The sequence below is a fragment of the Carlito syrichta genome, unplaced genomic scaffold (assembly GCF_000164805.1).
Source record: "Carlito syrichta isolate Samal-C Ts95f unplaced genomic scaffold, Tarsius_syrichta-2.0.1 Scaffold302022, whole genome shotgun sequence".
NCBI classification, from domain to species: Eukaryota; Metazoa; Chordata; class Mammalia; order Primates; family Tarsiidae; genus Carlito; species Carlito syrichta.
In genome coordinates this window covers 328,890-348,473 of record NW_007246118.1, presented here as the reverse complement: position 1 = coordinate 348,473, position 19,584 = coordinate 328,890, and the positions used below count along the sequence as shown (strand labels likewise).

The following is a 19,584-nucleotide window of genomic DNA, read 5'->3' as shown; positions in this document are numbered from 1 at the left end:
AGGGAGACTCCAACTCAAAAAAAAAAAAAAAAAAAAACAATAAATGTGGTTTTATCCCTTAAACATGAATTGAGACCGAAATCCCCAGCTCTGTCACTTGACACCTGTGTAACCTTTGGCAAATTATTCTAAGGCTCAATTTCCTCATTTGTAAAAGTGGGATTCAAAAGACTGCCATAAGAACTGAATGAGACAATTCACGTAAGTTTAGTAGTGCTTGGTACATGGTAAGTGCTCAAAACAAATTATGCCTACTAGTTATTCTTGTGATGACACTGCTATCATGGTCATCATAGTTATTCTGTCATCATTACTGGTGGTGGTGATGATCTTGCAGTAACAAAAATAAATTTAAGATCTACTTTATTTATTTATTTTTATTTTTTATTTTTATTTTTTGAGTTGGAGTCTCACTCTATCACCCAGACTGGAGTGCAGTGGCCACTTCCGGCCACCGCAGCCTCGACCTACTGGGCCCAAGAGATCCTTCCACCTCAGCCTTCTAAGTAGCTGGAACTACAGGTGTGCGCTACCACACTCGGCTAATTTTTTATTTATTGTAGAGACGAGGTCTCGCCAAGTTGCCCAGGCGGGTCTCGAACCTGCGGACTCAGGCAATCCACTCACCTCAGCCTCCCAAAGCGCGGGATTACAGGCTGAGCCACCGAACCCGGCTTAAGATCTACTTTAACCAATGCAAAAAGTAGTGGGGACAAAGCTTCTTTTGTTCAGGTCTTCTGGGCCATCAGAAAAGCAAAAGACAATATTATAAAGGAAAATTGCAAAAAAATAAAACTTTTAAATGTTAAAAACTTCCAAACTTAAAGAAAAGGCAAACCATAAAATAGTCCTACAACATAAAAAAATATGTTCTTGTATAACTACCTAATAAATCAATGGAAGAAAATCAAAATTCCAATTTTCTAAAAATGGTCAAAGAAACGAAATTCACAAAATGCCCAACAAAAATACCAAAAGTAATCATTTCACTAGTGTTCAAAGAAACTGGATACCATCATTCACCTGCTAAATTTTCATAGCATTACTATCAGCTTTGTTTTGTTAATAATGCTCTAACGCGGATGAAGTAGGCAAAATGGCATTCTCATTTCCTCCAGTGGAAGGAAAAACTGGTAGCATCTTTTAGGAAGCAATATGAGACTATAACTCAAAAGGACCTTATCCTCTAATCCATGCATTTCATTTCATGGGAATAAAGAAATCAACAAATTCCTACAGTAAATTATGTACAATGATTTATGATATTTTAAAATCGGAAACAACTCATATATGTAATAATAGGACAGGTTAAATTAATATATATATTGAACTACTATGCAATCATTACAAATGATATTCTCAAAGAATATTTTAAGGTCTTACAACATATTATTTAGTGAAAGAGGAGAATCTAAAACCATATGATCAGTATGATCCCAATTATGTTAAAAAAAATAAACAAAATATAAGCATGTATACTCCATAAGAGATATACAAGTACATCCAAATGTTAGCAGTTGTCATCTATGGATGGTCACAGTGTAAGTGGTTATTACATTAAAAATTTTAAACTTTCTTTAATTCCCAAATATATAAAAATATGTATTGCTTTTATAAAATTTAAAAAATTTTAATATTAAATAGGTTTGAATGACTTGTTCTGACTAAAAATAAACTGGTTCTTAGGATCACTATTTCCTTTTCATTACTAGCAAATCATCTTTCAAATAATTTATTTTAGAATTCTGCTGGGAATCAATATTAAATACATTCATCTGGAACCCATATTCACCACCTTTTAGTACAATTCAGCCTATCAACAGCTCTTCTTTCCACCTTGTTTCTCAGAAATTCTCAGCAAAGAGTTCATGAATCTACCAATGGGAAGTTATTAGCCTATGCTTTTGTCTATCAGGCTCTTACTTATCCTTAAAACTCAATTCAGGTATTTACATCTTTCATGACATCTCTCAACAGAATACAAAGAGAGCCTTCCTGGGCTCTAATGCCACCTGATATGTGAAATATTATCTCCAACATTTATCATACTGTTGAAATTACTTGGAATTTAGTCATTGATTCTTGGGTATAATCTCTAAAATATAGACACAATTTTCTATTAATCTACATATATCCAGTATTTAGGCAAGAGTATGCAATTTGAAAGCTTAGTTAAATCAATGACTAAAAGGGGCAAATAAAAATTTCCCTATCATTGAACTTCACATTGTTTTTAAGGTAGATTCTGACAAACTGATCCATGGCTAATTCTAATCATGGCTCTACCACTGATGTTGAGGAGTCCTGTCTCTCTCTATTATCAGTTCCCATTTCTAGGTTGACGGGGCCTTCCATAAACAGATATGTCAGTGTACAGGCATCATCAAAGAAGACTATTTTAAACAACTCCTTGGAAACTGTCACCTCTTCTCTGTCCTCAACATTACCCCCTACCAATCTATCCTGCACTGGAAGGAGAGATTGAGAAGTTTACTTCATTTCAAAATCCCGACAGCCCCAAAGATACAGACCACAGGCAAATCTCCATCATCTTCCTCTTCCTCCTTTTCTGGTTTAGTGGTAGAGATAGCTGTCCAGCTCACATCATCATCCACAATCCGCATTCTAAATGAGAAAAAATAGATTAAAAAGAGTAATTCTGGGATACCAACCTAAAAACATATATCTATTGGTTTTAAAATGAAGTTCAAGATCCTGCAAGGTCTAGTATGTTTCCATGGCCAACTTCACCTGGTACCACTACCCTCTTGCTTGACACTCTAACCTGTTATTCGTTGGTGCCTGGAAATAAGTCAAGTTCCTTACCACATCAGTTTACACAAATGCAGTTCCTTCCCTCTGCCTGACCTGTTTTCATTCTTACCAAGAACTCTTTCTCATTCTTCAAGTAGCATAAATGTAGCTTCCTTGGGCATACCTGTCTTAGCTGCTTCTCTCCATTCCCTCACCCTCAAACACCCACCGAAGACGAAGAAGTCCTGTTAAACATTCTTGAAATAGTCTCACTGAAGTCATCATAAAGAAAATAAATCAATTAGTTGTTTAAAGCCTGTATCCCTATTAAGGTATAAACTCCACAAGAACAGGGACTATGACTTTTTTGTTCATAGGGGCATTTGCAACACCCTGCAGTATCTGGTATAGGAAGTATTCAATAAATGTTTGTTACGTGGATGAACTATAGTTGAGCCTACATAATAACAATGACTGCCATGGTATGAACAGTTATTAAAAAAGCCAGAAACACTTAGTGCAACATCTCTAATCACAACAACCACTATTTAATAAAAGCAATATTATACAGTATTACTTTCATCTTAAAGATAAGGAAACTGAGGTTCAGAGATATAACTATCATACCTAAGGGATCACAGCCTAAAGTGGCACCGCTAAGATTCAAACTCTGATCAATGTTATTCTAAGCTCAAGCTATTTTAACCCCGTGGCACTGCCTCCAAAGGATCCACACAAGTCAACAGGGCAGAAAGACAGAAGGCAGTAATAAAGCAAGCGCTAAACCAGAAAAGAAAATGAACTTCAAGTTCTTTGGCGGTATGTGACTTCAGTGGGTAGCTTAGTGGCTCAAGGCTGCTGTAAAAAAGTACTACAAACTGGGTGTCACAAAACAACAGAAATTATCTCACAGTTATGGAAGTTAGTAGACTGAAATCAAGGTGTCTGCAAGATCATGCTCCCTGGAAAGTCTCTAGGGGAGAATCTTTCCTTGCCTCTCAGTTTCTGGTAGGCCCCAGGAATATGTTGGCTTTGGCAGCCTCATTCCAATCCAATCTCAGCCTCCATCTATACAAGGTCATTTCCCCTCCTCTGTTACTGTATCTGTGTCCAAATTTCCCTCTTCCTCAAAGGACACCAGTCATATTGGACTTGGCATCTGCTCTCATCAAGTATGACTTCATCTTATTAACTGATTTCATCTCCAAATACCCTGCTTCCAAATGTCACATTTCTGAGTTTCTGCGTGAACAAAAATTTGGCAGGGCCCACTACACAGTGCCATTTGAAAAATGGAGACGATAATACTTTATGGTAGAGTTGTGATGCTTAAATAAATTCATATATGTTTAAAGTTCTTATAATGACAAGATCTTTATTATGCACAATGACAAGATGAACTGAAGGAAAGATGTCAACTGTTCTTGTTACTAGTACTAAGAGTAACAGGGCGTGATGTGCTCAAAGGCCTCTGATTCAGGACCAGAGACCTTGGGATGGGGGAAGTCCGCCTCCACAGGCAGATTCTAGGGCCTAAAAACTCCAAGCACAGAGGCTTTGAATCAGCTCTGTTATTCCCGGGGCACAGTATTCATCCACTATGGGAAAGGACGGAAAGCTACAAAGGCGGGAAAAGAGTAATGAAAGTTACAGCCTGGTTTTAACATATGGAAGCTACTGCTCGGAGGTGCCAGGCGCAAGCGGGGCGGCAGCAGCAAGCCGGAGCCTGAAGCGGTTCGCGTGGGGTTCTGGGCTTGGGCAGGAGTCGGCGGAGCAATCAGGAGAAGGCCAGCCAGGAGGGAAGGAAGAGCAGGAGGCCGAGAGCGGGGTTGGAAAAGGGAGGGTGGCGAACCGCCGCAAGCCCCGCCCCCGCAGGTACCAACTCACCCCTTGCCGCCAGCCCCGCTAGGTTTCGGCCGCTTTTTGCGACGCTTGCGACCGGACTCGGGACCCCCATCGACGCTGGCATCTGCCCCGGACAAGTATCGCTTCAGATACTCAGCCTTGGAGAGCGGCGGAGCTGCCGCCATGGCAGCGGCGAGGGCGGAGAGATGGGTCAGCGCTGGGGACAAAATTCTTGAAGGCGAAACGACGGCCGGCGCTTCAGGAGGTGGGGCTAAAACCGGAAGTGGCGGCAGCCGGCGCTAGCGTATGAGACCCATCCGTGACGCATTTGCAGCCTGGCAGGGAGGGGCACCACCGTGGCCCCTACCTCCCTATGGTGGTGCAGCCATGTTTCTTCTCTTCGTCGGTCCATCCCTTCATCTAGCAAACTGCAGCATGCGCCCTTCTAGCCATGAGGCTACAACCTGACCCAAACTAGATTCCGACCCTGGGGCTTCCAAAGCGCCGGTGTAAAGAAAGAACGTGGAGTCGGAGGTGGCAGCGATCCGAGTTCGAGTACTGGTTCCATAAATTCGTAGCTGTACGACCTTGGGCAAGTTATTTAACAAAATGGGGATAATAATGACACCTAACTCAGAATAGTTAGGACTGAGATAATATTCCTATTGTGTGAAGTGCTTAGAACAGTGTTTGGCACGTAGTTATCAGGACTATATGTTAGTTATTTTTATTAGTATAAGTATCTTTAAGTGGGGGAAAATCTGCTTAGGCTTCCAGGTACCCTTCAAGAAAGGAAGTCAGGATCTCTCAAGCCAGTATAATTACTATAAACAATTGAAAAAAACCCGCATAACGTCTTCACGTTCGATATTATTGGTAGCCCCTAGTTATCTCTTGAAGGAAACTGTAAAATCTTTCCAGTGCAAAGGACCTGGCTCTATTTTCAGCTAGCAAAAGAAGGAAACCAGAGAGAATGAATTCCAGTACTCAACTTTAAGAGGAAAAGAAAAGACCTTTCTTTTGGGGGAGGTGAATGTTAAGAGCTTTACTTTAGTTATTTCATTTAACCCTCACAGTTCTCAAATAGTTTTATCATATTTGGCAGATAAGAAAACTGAAGTTTGGAGAGGTTAATGAAGTTGCTCAACTTCACACAGCCAGAAAGTGACTCTTGGGACTAGAGGCTAGCAAAGTGGGGTGCAAGAAGTAATCCAAGTTTTTTGAAATATCAGATCTTTTAATCTCAAGTGTTAGATTTTTGTCACTGTTTTAAAGTATTTGTCAAGTAGGCATTGTTGAGCATTATAAATAATTATACATATCTTAGGATACATGTTCAGCAAATTCTTTACTCATATAATACAAAACAAGCTTAGAGATCAGTGCCTTCAAGCATGAATTGTCAACCACTGGGTTATACTGGGGTAATACAAGCCCAGAAGGGAAAGCAGGCTGGGTCTTGGAGGTTTTGTGAGAAAAGGCCACTGGACTGAGAACAGAGCTTCACTAGCTAGAGGGCCCCATATGTACCCCATACACAACCCTGTCTCAGCTTCTAGTTCAGTTTGGTGTATCTCAAACTGCACTGCACAGCCCTGACCCTCCCTGGTGTGAGCAGGCACTGGGAAACTCTCACACTTCTGCTCCAGTGAACATTGCCAGTATCACCTTCTTAGCTCCTATCCAGCCATCTCCTGCCCATTCACCTTCTGCAGTTCCAAAACTACGCATCCTACCCAGTCCCTTAGCCTGATAAGACCCAAGTCATGCCCCAACCCTACCTCAAAGGACAATTAAGCAGGATCAGATGTGGTGCCAGTGGTCTGGTTTGAGCTTTGCATCTAATAAATACAGTAATTATGGACTTGAGCTCAAAATATTCAAAACTCACATTTCAGAGTCTGACTGGGTTTGAAGCCTGCCTCTTCAAAGTTCTACTACCTTCTGGAAGTTATCTAACCTCTCTGAGACTGCTTCCTCACCTGTAAGATGGGGATGATTTTATCGATAGCTACTTTTTCCCAGAAATGACTTAAAGCAGAAACAGGGACACTTTAAAATTTTTGTGAGGATCATGAGAGAAAATATAGATAAAAGCACTTCACAATTAACTCAATCTTCACAAAAACTCTACAAAATAGATGTTGTTATTATTCCCATTTTACAAACCAGGAAAACTATAGCACTGGAAGTGCCAATACTAAATTCGAAGGCAAACACACAGAATAAGCACTGGCTCTTTTCACAGTTGAAAACACTGCCAATTTCCTTAAAAAGTAGTGTGCAAAACTGTTTAAAAATAAGACTAAAGCCACATAGTCTTAAACACCACTGTCCTAAATTTAAGCAGAGATACTGTTCCCTGAAATGTGCATAAGCCACATACCACAGGTGTGCAAAGGAAATACACTAGCAATGTTATAACAACAAAAGTGTTACCATCATTAAAGCTGTTAGCCAAGTCAACTGTCCTTCATACTTATTTCTAACTCTCACCTCCTGTCCTTGTCACTCATCATAACACAGATATATTCTCAATACCTACCTGTGTTTGCAGGTCTAGTAACTCAAGACAGCTGTACTTAACTTGCCTGAATTACGACCTAGAAGGTGTGTCCTCACAAAGCAACCACTTTCCTTTTTTAACACAATCATAAAACTTTACAATTAAATTTTATTCTGGGCCAAGCGCGGTGGCTCACACCTATAATCCCAGCACTTTGGGAGGCCGAGGTGAGAGGAATACCTGAGCCCAAGGATTTGAGACCAACCCGGGCAACTTGGCGAGGACTCATCTCTACAATAAGCCAAAAAAATTAGCCAGGTGTAGTGGCACACACATGTAGCGCCAGCTACTTGAAAGGTAGAAGTGGAAGGATCGCCTGAGTCCAGCAGGTTGAGGCTGCAGTGGCCATGAGCATGCCACTGCACTCTAGCCTGGGTGACAGAGTGAGACTCTGACTCAAAAAATATACACATATATTCTGCTGACTATGAAACTGAATTGACAGGTTCTTAGGTTGCATTGTACAACCCTGACCCCTCCCTGGTGTTAGCAGGCATTGGGAAACTCTCACACTTCTCCAGTGAACGTTGTCAATATCACCTTTTCAGCCCCCATCCAGCCATCTCCTGCCCATTCATCTTCTTCAGTTCCACAACTACCCATCCTACCCAGTCCCTTAGCCTGGTAAAACCCAAGTCATGTCCCAACCCTCCCTCACCTCCCCTGGCTTTAGAGCAGGACCATTCCCATACTTTATTACCTACATATGTTACCTTCAGTGCCCCGACAGGGATCCATTAGGATGGAGGATTCATAAGAATTTGCAAAGGATTATAACAGATTTTATTAACCACATGCTATACGCTAGGGTTATGGAGCAAGACACAGTCAAATAGATGTAAGATCCCATCCTGACAAGCTTTAGAAATGAGAATGGAGTTAAGAGATTCTTTAAGAGTATGGTTTGAACTGAAGGATGCCAGGCTCTGGCCTTGTCAAGAGTAGAAAGTACCTTAGCTGGGTTATCCCAGTCTGGTATCTGGTTGCAGTCAGGCTTTACAGGTTCAGAAGCTTAGGTTATCATTTCCTAGTAACTGACTGGAGCCTGGAAAATTGCCTCACACCAACCAAATTCATGAGAGACTCAGTAATAAATCAGAATGCTAATGAACATTTATTTGTATACCCAACCCTGAATTGTACTCCACATTTTTAAAATTAAAAAATAAAATAAAATAAAACCAGCCATCTTTTTTCTTTCAAAATGGAAAATGAATCTGCCACCAGGGTTCACCCTCACAGAGCACACCTACCCCATGGGGAAGTCCATATAAGAGACCGAATGATAAATCAGAAGGTTGCCTGGCAAACTCAAAGATTCCCAGGTCAGGTGGAAACATATCTAGAGATAATCTCTTAGGATAGAATACTTACATACATATGTGAAGTCTATTCAAAGTATTGTAGCTTTATAGTTTGAATCATTTGCTAATCCGAGTCTCCAAATTCTTAAAACACCTATTCTTGTCTTCAGTTAGAAATTAGAAATGGAAGTTAATCCCACATTACAGTAAGATGCCATAGAATCCAATACAGAGAGACGTCTGAAAGCAGAAGCCTTGGAAAAAAATATATTTAAGGAAAAAGGAAGAAGAGATTTCAAATAAGAAAGGATCAAAGGAAAGGGAAAACCAGAAAAGATGGTCCATATCAAATTCAACAGAAATAGGTTAACAGTGTCTAAGTGGAAAAATCACTTGTGACATTTGAGAATAGTTTGAGCAGTATGTCTGATTACCCAGTCATCTGTAACTAATTCTTCCGAGTTAAGTTTGCAACACAGGTTTGCGATAACATTTCAATGAACTGGTCTCTAATGAACAAATACCCTGCAGTCTGCACAGTTAAGAGTCACCATGTGTTTTTGAGAAGCAACAGTGCGAAGATCACTGGTTTGGGAGGCCAGGGCCCTGGGGGACAGTGCTCACTGGTCCTTAACTTCTTATGCAACAGTAGGCATCCCCTTCTCTCTCTGGTTGAGCCTGTTTCTTCATTTGCAATTAAGTATGACTAGTTGATCTCAAATACCCCCTCTGGCTCTAACATTGTCCAACCACAGAGCTTTTGCATTTGCAGTTTCCTCTGCTTGGAAATCTCCCCAGATACCCACATGGCTCACTCCCTTTTCTCCTCAGCTTTGCCTCAATGTCAAGTTATCACCTTCTTGTTGAGATCATCCCTGCCCCCACATTCTTGATCACTATCCAACTCCTTTCCCTGCTTTACATTCCTCCGTAACACTCATCACCATCTGACATACTATTTCACTTGTCTGTTTATTGTCAATTTTCCTGCTAGATTTTAAGTTCCATGAAAGCAGAGATTTATTTTGTTCACTGTTCTGTGATGTGCTTGGCATAAAACAGACAAGCAAACATCTGCTGAAGGAATGAATGAACCGTTAGCTATTAGCTTCAATCCCCAAACGCAATGGAGATCATTTTCTTTATGAGGCTGAATTCTAACAGCAAATCAAAAGAGGGACAGAATGAATAGAGATCAGTGCTGTTGGAAAGCCATCGTTTTAATGACAATTCCTTCACTTGTATTGGACTCTCCCCCTCAGGAGACTCCTTTCTTATTGAAAGTCAGTATTTTATATACCCAAAACCAACTCCCAGACTCCAGCTGTAACTTTACTCCACCTTATCCACCTAAGAGTTACAATGACATACCCCATGGTTCATTTCTGGGGTTGACAGTGTAAATCCAGAACCTCCAAAATAAGGTCAAGTAACACAAGCTGCCTCACAAGCTGTTTAGAAAGTGTGCCTAGATTTCTGACTCAGACCAGGTATCCTCCCCACCATGGGCTAGGACTGGTGGGGAGGACACTCACAGCCTTATTCCAGTAGTAATAAATAACCCTGCAGGATGAGCAGTGCTAGAGGCTGGCCTATTAACTACCCCGTGCTACCGCAGTGGTGCCAGGCCTGTCTCATAGCCCTCAGTCTTCATATCATTGAGCCCTAGCTCCTCATTTTGGTCAAAGGTGCGCTTGTAATGCTCTATCTTCATCTCAGGATCATCTTCAGGTGCGTACACATTCTGAAAGGCCAATGACAGACAATCAGTGCCTGTGCCATTTATTCCTCCTCCCCACAGGTGGCTTCCACCTCTCACTTTCCCAAGAACCTCATGAGCTTTTTATCTCTAAGGGTTCCCAATTCCCCATGGTTAAACAGAATCAGTGACCAATCTACCTAAAAATTTTATAATCTGAACCTTCTTATAAAAAGTGTGGCAATTGTCTTAATTGTGGAAAGAACTCAGAACATTTTTGCCTGACCCATAATAAGTGATCAATAAATGTTCCTTTTTTTTTTTCCTTCTCTCCCACTGAGTGACAGCTGCCACTGGTACAGTTCCCAAGCCAAGGATGCAATCAGGGGTTTTCTCTCACCACAGGCTACCAAATCTTGGTGCCACTGCCTGGGGGAGGATCTGTGAAAGTGCTAATAAATGTTAAAAGTACATCAATCACCAGACTGTCTCCCCAGGCAATTGAAACGCTCTGTTTTCCTATCTTGGCCACTGGACAGGGCATCATTTCTCCTCTCTCTACAATCAGATTTGCAACATGAAAACTCCAGAGTTAGAGACAAGAGCTAGACTATAGGAAAAAGGGAGCCTAAGAGTATTCTCTTTTTCCTTCTTTACATACACTTAAAAGGGGGACCCTTTCTTCCTTATTGTCTAATTTCTTCCAGAAGGTCCCAGATAAATAGCAGTCTATTTAGAATCAAGTCTTTCAGTTTCTGGAGAAATGATACATATTCCAGAAGATCAGAAAATACACTTCCATGACACATCAGGGAAGGTCTACTATACCTGCAAGTAACTGTTTCCTGCTGGATCATCCATAATAAAGTGGGCCTTCAGGTTACCCTCAATGATCTAGTGGAGAGAGAGGATACAGTAAGTCAATTTCACATTACTACTTGTAGGAAGGAGCTATGACTGACAGACAAGAACCAACCTCATTTATATTACTGAATCCCCTAAGTATTAAGAATTGGTGAAATTAGGTACCAGAGGAGTGGAGTGGAAAGAACCCAAGATAAGGACTGTTAGAAAACAGTATAAGTAATCCAACATCCCCAATCTCATCTCCCACTACAAATGGCCAGCAATTTTTTTCTTTGTTTCTCTGGAGAAGTTACCACAGCAAGCTATGGACTGGGGATACTGGTCCAGCAGAGAGTAGAGGGAACAGAATCAAGGACAGGGAGGTCAAGTGAATGTGTACTTACTGGAAATAGATGCACGCACACACCAGCCCTCTCCCCACAGCTCTCAGAACACTGCTAGCCAAACCCTCAGGCCAGGAAGTGGAATAGCTACTGATGAGAATCTGACCAGCCCAAGAGGAAAGACCTAACAACTCTGGCATTGAGGGCTACCTCAACAAAATGGCTAAGCTAAATCCCCCTATGATGAGCCCTGTGTCAACAAGACTCAGCCCCACTCAGGTTTCTAATCTTCTACTTTTAAGCAGAGAATGATTACCAGATATCTGAGCAAAGCCCTTAACACTGAATGGAAAATTAAATGGGGAGGATAAAAAGCAAATTTAGAGGAAATGTAAACTATACAAGGAGAATAAAATGTCAAGAAACCCAACACTAATATTCTCAAGAAGAAAAAATACTACATCCTTAAAACAGGACGCTATTTTTAAAAAAGCTTTCGAAAAATAAAAACATGTTAGTTGAAATGAAAACCTCAATTGAAGGGTTGGAAAGTAAAGTTGAGGGAATCCCCAAAATAACAAGCAAAAAAACCAAGAAACTAAAATAGGAACAAAAATAAGTAAATTATAGAAGACCCAACAAGAAAGTCTAATATCTAACACCCAGGAATTTACAGAAAGAGAGAACAGAGAAAACTAAGAAAAGACAATCTTCAATAGAATAGTTCAAGAAAGCTTCCTAGAACTGAACCATCTGAGTTTCCCAGATTGAAAAGATCCATCACGTGCTTAGCATAGGGTTGAAAACCGACCCACATCAAGGCACATCCTGAACTTTCACATTACAGAAGACAAAAAGGTCATAAAAACAGGTCACATACAAAAGGTCAGGGATCAGAATGACTTCAGGCTTCTCAAAAGCCATACTGGAATCCGGAAGACAGTAGTGCAATGTCTTTGAAATCCTGATGAAAAATTACTTCTATGCTAGCATTCCATTCCCAGTCAACAATCACTCTAGTGTGAGGGTAGAATAAAGAAATTTTCAGACATGGAAGGTCCCAGAAATTTTATTTGCTATGCACTCTTTCTTGGAAGCCATTGGAGAAGATGCTCTAAGAAAATAAAGGAGAAAACTGAGAAAGAAGACGACATGGGATATAGGAAACCAGAAGAATCCCAAACGGGATGGTCAGATGTTCAAAATGTGGCAAGAGATTCGTGTGCCAGTTCTTGTTCGCCCAGGACTACAAGTACTGACTGTGCAGTGTCCTCTCACCTGGTCCAACTTCTGGCTAAACTTCTGCAGCTTCTCTGTCTGGCCAGGATTGGAACTGTCGCCCAATGTGAAAGGGTTCTTGGTCACCTGCAATAAAAGATATCCAAATTGCCTGAATGCTGTTTTTATGTCTGTTAAACCTGGCGGGGGTGGGTAGTGAGGACCCAGTCAGGGAAGCTTAGTTTCCATTTATCCCACACCACCTTTTTCACCCAGGCAGCCACTCCTAGGAGTTGATGGGATCAATGATCAATGTGCAAAGACAACAGAACTGGCAATGTGAAACAAAATCTAGAAAAATGTTCTAACAATATGATCTCTAATTCTAGTTTGGAGAATAAATGCAAAGAAAAAGTACAACTTACAAAGACAAAAAGCTCAACAACTAGCAATCAATTAAGTGAAATAATTCATCAGGAAGATAAATATATGGGTTAAGTCAACACACACATGTGTTTCTGTACCTTGGAGAGTTTTAGAGAAATGACTTACCCAACACCACAAAATGACTACAAAGTCCCACAGTGAGATTTGGAAATTTCCATTTAATTTTTCCCAAAAACTTATATTCATAATCCATAATAATACTGAAGTCTCTTAAACCAGGCAAAGAAACCTCCAGTTATCGGTACCAAAAACTAGGATGTTTGAGGTCCCTTTTTCCACAGTCAAACTGCTGAAAGAAGGGGTACAAACTACTCAGATGACTCACCAGTTCACGGATATCTTTCAGCAGCCCCTCCAGTGTGGTGAACTTGCCCCCAAGGACAGCCATTCCCAGTTCAAATTCTACCTCTGGGATTTCCACACTACATGTTTCAGACTGTGAAATGAAAAGTCAGGTTAGGCCAGGCTTGGTGACTCAGCCTGTAATCCCAGCACTTTGGGAGGCAGAGGCGAGTAGACTGCCTGAGCCTGTGGGTTCGAGACCAGCCCAGGCAACTTGGGAAGACCTCGTCTCTACAATAAATCAAAAATTAGCTGGGCATGGTAGCGCATGCCTGTAGTTCCGGCTACTTGGAAGGTAGGGGCAGAAGGCTTGCCGGAACCCAGTAGGTTGATGATGGGATGGCCATGAGCATGCGTGTCACTGCACTACAGTCTGGGCAACAGAGGGAGACTCCAACTCAAAAAAAAGTCACTTTAAGCTTTTTGTGTGTGTGTGTTGGAGTCTCACTCCATCACCCAGGCTGGAGTACAGTGGCATGCTCACAGCTACCGCAGCCTCAACCTGCTGGGCTCAGGCGATCCTTCTGCCTCAGCCTTCCAGGTAGCTGAAACCATGGGTGTGCACCACCACACCCAGCTAATTTTTTTTTTTTAATTGCAGAGATGAGGTCTTGCCATGTTGCTTAGGCTAGTCTTGATCCCCTGGGCTCAGGCAATCCTCTCACCTCCACCTCCCAAAGTGCTGGCATTACAAGTGTGAGGCACTGTGCCCAGTTCAGTTTAAGCTTTAAACCAGGAACAAAGAAATTCAACCAGAAGCCTCCTGCCACATTAATGCAATAACATTGTTAGTTTGGGGACAAACTTAGTTGTCTCAGTTTCCTCTGATGCTCCAGTTAAAACTAGAGACTCAGTCCTGCCCATCTAAACCACAGAAATGAAACCAACTTAATAAAGGCAAACTCTTGAGTCACAGCTTCAAATTGTCAGGTCTCCTGTCATTAGGAGTCAGAAAGAGGGCCGCTATAGACTCTGGAAGCCAAAAAGCTGCCAAATCATCAGAAAGAGCTAATGGGTCACCTTCTGAATCTGCAATTCCAACCATGAATGAACACTGCTCAGGAATATCAAACCCAGGGAAGCAGGAGGTAACTCATGCCCCTGAACATTTATTTTTCTTTTTAAATTAAAAAAATTTTTTTGAGTCAGAGTCTCACTGTCACCCAGGCTGGAGTACAGTGGCACAATCATGGCTCACCTCAGCCTCAACCTCCTGGGCTCAGGAGAGCCTTCTGCTTCAGCCTCCCAAGTAGCTAGGACTACAGACATACACCACCATGCCCAGTTGTTTTTGTTTTGTTTCTTTGTAGAGATGAGGTCTCACTATGTTGCCTAGGCTGATCCTTAACCCCTGGGCTTAGGCAATCCTCTTACCTCAGCCTCCCAAAGTGCTGGGATTACACTGCAACCCACCACACCCAGTCTTGAACATTATTTTAAAAAGACAATTTCTTCTAGATAGAGAAAGTCTATCTAGCCTATGAAGAGGACAGTTACTTTCCTGGGCAGACTGTTACCTTGAGGAGGTCTCTGGTCATATCCGAGGGATCTGTGATGTGGAGGGTGATCCTGGTACCCAAGGGCTCTACTGCTCCTCCAGATTTCACCTGCATAGGTAACAGTCAAGAGTAGCAACAGAGAGAAGCCCCCAAGCCTCACCTCATGCCCAGGAGACTCAGCATAGTCTCAAACCTCCAATCAGTTATGCCCACTAATGGCTACCAAGGGCCATCTAAACCAATATTGGCAGCAGTTACCCAAACTGAAAACACCAAGAGGTGGCTAGAAGCCATACCCAGTCCCAGTAACATGCCAAAACATCCCAAATTGCCAAGAAACTCTGAATTTACCTTCAACAAAAAACTGACTCTTGGTGTTGAAAGAGATGTTTAAGCATTTATTCCAGTGTGTCTTGCAATTACTAATACCCAATGTGTAGATCCTCTTTACAATATTCTTTTTTTTTGAGTCAGGGTCTCACTCTGTTGCCCAGGCTGCCAGAGTGCAGTGGCATGATCACAGGTCACTACAGCCTCAACCTCCTAGATTCAGGTGATCCTTCTGCCACAGCCTCCCAAATAGCTGGAAGCATAGGCACATGCCACCACACCTGGCTGATATTTCACTAGAGATGAGGTCTCGCTACATTGCCTAGGCTTGTCTCGAGCTCCTGCCCTGGCCTCCCAAATTGCTGGGATTACAGGCATTAGCCACCATGCCCAGCCCCTTTATAACATTCTGGATTAAGAATTTAATCAGCTTATACTTAAATACTCTCAGGCAAAGGGAATTTATAACTCTCCAAGGCAGCCCATTCTATTTTCAGACAGCTCTATTAAGTTCTTCATTATGAAGTCAAATGTGCCTCCCTGAACTTCTACTCCTCTGCGGAACAGGTCAAGTCTTCGCTCTCTTTGCTATAAAATTATGTCTTAAACAAGTTATGGTACCTCTAACTTCTCTTCTCTAAGCTAATTCCCAGTTCCTTCTATTCCACAGAGGAGCAGAAGTTCAGGGAGGCACAACAAGCCTAAGAGAGAAAAAACCCAATCTGCCCCATCCCCTCCCCCAATCCTGAAGCAGTGGATTTAGGAAGGATAAAAGTTAGAAGGGGGCTACCCCTAGTTACTCTTCTTCCTAAATCACGGTGTCCACCTACCTCATTGGTCCGATGTCCACATTTCTCGCAGTTGGTAGCCATGATGATGACCTCCTTAAAGTGGGGGATTTCTGGAAGATGAAATTAAGGAAATCTACTTCCAGGAGCAAAACCACCCTCTGGGGAAAAACAAAGCCAATCCCCAAACAGATGATCATCCCAAGATGTTGAAAATATATCATAAGAGGCAGCCTAAATCTGAGAGTCCCCCAGAAGAGGGCGAGTTCCCAACCCATGGTGATCCTGTTCAAAAGTCTAAAGCCATTGCTCAGCCATATACACATAGCCTCGAGACCATGACTTAATTTTCTCTTCTTTTCTTTAGAGATGTGATCTCACTCTGTCACCCAGGCTGCAGTACAGAGGCACAACCACAGCTTACTGTGACCACAGCTCACTACAGCCTCGAATTCCTGGCCTCAAGCGATCCTTCACCTTTAACTTCCCAAACAGCTGGGACTACAAGTGCACACCACTGCACTAATTTCTTTTACTTTTTTGTAGAGATGGGGGTCTTGCTATGTTGCTCTGGCTGGTCTCAAACTCCTGGCCTCAAGTGATTCTCCTGCCTTGGCCTCCCAAAGCGCTGGGATTACAGGCATCAGTCACTGCACTCAGCCTAAATTTCTCTTTGAACCCAAATGCCAAGGTACATGGTCTAATCAAAGGCAACATTCTCCTTATCACTGAGAAGAAAGCATGTGCTTTCCTTGAAAGGATGCACCCAGGCTGATTATAATCTCTATGCCTAAGTCAGATGTAGAGCCATCCAACTGTTTGACAAAAGATACGTACTAGCTTCATGTTGGTCTGAGCTGGGGCATTGCATTCTGGGCAGTTTGTGTTGAACTGCAATACCTGGAACACAATATAGGAACACACAGTGAGCCCTTCAGGTTGGATACTCAGGCTACAGACACTCAGTTGGTATGCTGGTGGTCATTCATATTGGTGGTGAGGATGAGACACACTAAACATCAGTCTCAGCCCACTACTCTGCTCCTTCCTCAACAGTAGCCAATGTGACTCACTTCATTTTTGAGATCTTCCTCTTCTGGCTTCTCTGCTGGTGCTTCTGCCTAAAATAGCAGAGATGCAAATCACAAGTTGGCAGGCATTCCTCAGCATCCCCAAGACCCTGCCCTGGAGTGGGATAAAATGCTCTGGTTCACTTATATCAGGTGCCACCTTATGGGTTGGACAGAGAGGCAAAGGTCCAATCAAGGGAAGAACAGGGCTCAAGAAAAGATCACAGCCACTGCCAGTCCTTGGCATAAGCTAGACGAGAGGCACAAACAAACTGAGACAGGATACACAGGGCATCTGCAGCAAAACAGGTTCTCACTGTGTGATCTAGAATGCAAGATAATTTCAGAGCACTCTGGCTTCTTCAGTCCACTTACTTGAAGCCCCAGCATGTCTTCCTGCTGTAGGGTCCGATTATAGTGTGTGATCACCAGAGCATCATCTTTCTGAGGAGCATGTGGGTTTTCCACAAAGCTGTTCCCTGAGGGATCATCAATGATCTAACAGATGGGTGAAGAAAGAGTCATTACAACAGGAAATCATATACAATCCTCCACCTACCATCAGACCACTCAGGCCCCACAGTGGAAAAATCCCAGACAGTCTTAATCATCTCTCCTCCCCCAGTTGAGGGCCAACTCCAGTCCCTCAACACTCACCAGAGTGAAAGGGGAAGCCACTTGCTTTAGCCCCTTCAGTTTGGCAATGAACTGATCAATTCTTTCAGCTGTGGCATCTTTGTTCGCCTGCCATGGAGAGAGAAAAGGCATCAGCCCTGGTGGTAGATATTATGCCTCACCCTTGTCATTTCCATGTCACCTATGAAGTTGCCACCTGTCTCAGTGTGAGAGGGAACAGAGTGACTCAGACTTCACAACAAGACGTTGCAAACAAGTCTGAAGTTGATGGGTGGTGACAGGTGAGCCTCATTTTCTCACTCATTCAACCATTCAGCCCAGGCACTCATACCAGACCAGAAAAATAACAGTAAATGTTCCACTGTTTGAGATAAGGCCTAAATATACATTGGGGAGGAAAGTGGAAAGGACAATAAGTACAACATATGCAATATCCTGGCAGCTACAGCACCTCCATATGCTTCCCAAAAAAGCTTCCAAAATTTAGTCAAAGGCAGTTCAGACATGACAAGCTGAACACTCTATTCAGATACAAATAATTATTCCTTGAGCTGTGCAATCAGAAAACCCCAGCTCACCCGTCGTGTGGGCTGGTCCTGCTCCAGGCCAGAGATAGCACGGCTGATCAATCCTTCAACAGTGGTCAGAGCTTATGAACAAGAACAAAAGACAAGTGAGTCTTAACTCTGCTCTCAAGTATAGGTATGACCTTGGGCAACTCACTTGAACTCTCTGGGTCTTAATTTCTTCATTTGTTAAATGAAGAGGCCAGGTACAAGGTTCTATTCATCTCTGATAATAGTGATGCCAAAATACTGTAATAAACACAGTACAGCCCTACTATTACTCTCTCAAGCTGTTTTACCTAAGTTTTGCAATCTTGATAAACCAACAAAGATCACAATGATTACACAGCTAATCACACATAAGCCATCAGATCTGGCATCAGGGGGTTTGCAAGAAAGTAGATGAGATTTCAGCTATGTGTGAATAGCCCACTTAGGGTTCACCCTGACCTTAAACTTACCTCCCTTCTGGCTGAAGGCAGGAATTTCAAAATCCAGCTCAGGGATTCTTGCGGTGGCAGAGTCAGTTTTCACCACTTCTCTGTTCATGTCCTGGGCAGAAGGGAAAACGTTCAGTCAAAAGAGGTCAGCAGTCCTGCTTCTCCTCAGGAAATAACCAGACTGCCCCTCTCCATCAGACCCCAGCCCGGCTGTTTCCCCCTCTCTCCACTCCAGAGGGTCCAGACTACTCCTTCTGAATAGTACGGATGATGTAAGTCAGGCTGTCCAAATGGTGAGAATACTATTCATAGCAACTACTACTAATATCATACTCTCCGACAGAATTTACAAAGCATTTTCACAAATGTTATCTCACTTGAGCAGATGACAGCACCAACACCATTTCACAAAAGAAACTAAGGCTGGGCAACAGGGGACCTTTATGGAAGGTCCAACTACCTGGGCCAGAGCTCTGACTCCAGTCCCCAGGCTCTAAGATACTGGGGTGCCTGCTCTGAACTTCCTCTCACCTCCATGGCCCTGACAGTCAAAGTGTAGCGCACTCCTTGGTCCTGGATCCTGCCTGCCGACTGGATCTCCGTGTTGCTCCAGCCACAGTGTTCGCAGGAAAAGGAGCTCACGATTATTTCTCTGAAGAAGGGGATCTTGGTGAGCAGGAGACGCGTCATACCCTGGGAAAGTAGAAAGCAGGAAAGAAAAGAATCAATGAAATCCTCGTTCCCCGCCCGACTGTCTCCAGCTGTGCGATCCCGGCCTTCTCCGCCCAAGCCCCACCCTCCCGCCGCCCGCGCCGCGCCCTCCGCCTCACGTTGCGGTAACAGTTCATGCACAGCGACTCGATCTCGGTGGGCTGCTGCTCCTCATCCTC

The 19,584-nt window shown here is 42.8% G+C and overlaps 2 protein-coding genes across 4 annotated transcripts in view; both read right to left on the bottom strand.

Annotated features, from left to right (window-relative positions):
• Positions 1-4,823, bottom strand: part of BUD13 (BUD13 homolog) — a 24,142-nt gene extending 19,319 nt beyond the window's left edge. For all 3 annotated transcript variants that reach the window (XM_021711295.1, XM_008055907.2, XM_008055908.2), the window contains exons 1-2: positions 4,642-4,823; positions 2,532-2,625 (exon numbers count right to left, since the gene is read on the bottom strand). In XM_021711295.1, coding sequence (XP_021566970.1) covers positions 2,532-2,625; positions 4,642-4,784 — 237 coding nt within the window. In that variant the 5' untranslated portion in view covers positions 4,785-4,823. The remainder of the gene's footprint in view (positions 1-2,531; positions 2,626-4,641) is intronic.
• A 3,103-nt stretch (positions 4,824-7,926) lies between these two features.
• Positions 7,927-19,584, bottom strand: part of ZPR1 (ZPR1 zinc finger) — an 11,758-nt gene continuing 100 nt past the window's right edge. Inside the window, 14 exon segments of the mRNA XM_008055906.2 lie at positions 7,927-10,213; positions 10,997-11,062; positions 12,637-12,723; positions 13,349-13,459; positions 14,883-14,972; positions 16,025-16,095; positions 16,816-16,882; positions 17,056-17,103; positions 17,428-17,550; positions 17,710-17,796; positions 18,267-18,337; positions 18,716-18,806; positions 19,226-19,387; positions 19,525-19,584. The exon segment at positions 19,525-19,584 is cut by the window's right edge and continues 20 nt beyond it. Coding sequence (XP_008054097.2) covers positions 10,079-10,213; positions 10,997-11,062; positions 12,637-12,723; positions 13,349-13,459; positions 14,883-14,972; positions 16,025-16,095; positions 16,816-16,882; positions 17,056-17,103; positions 17,428-17,550; positions 17,710-17,796; positions 18,267-18,337; positions 18,716-18,806; positions 19,226-19,387; positions 19,525-19,584 — 1,269 coding nt within the window. The 3' untranslated portion in view covers positions 7,927-10,078.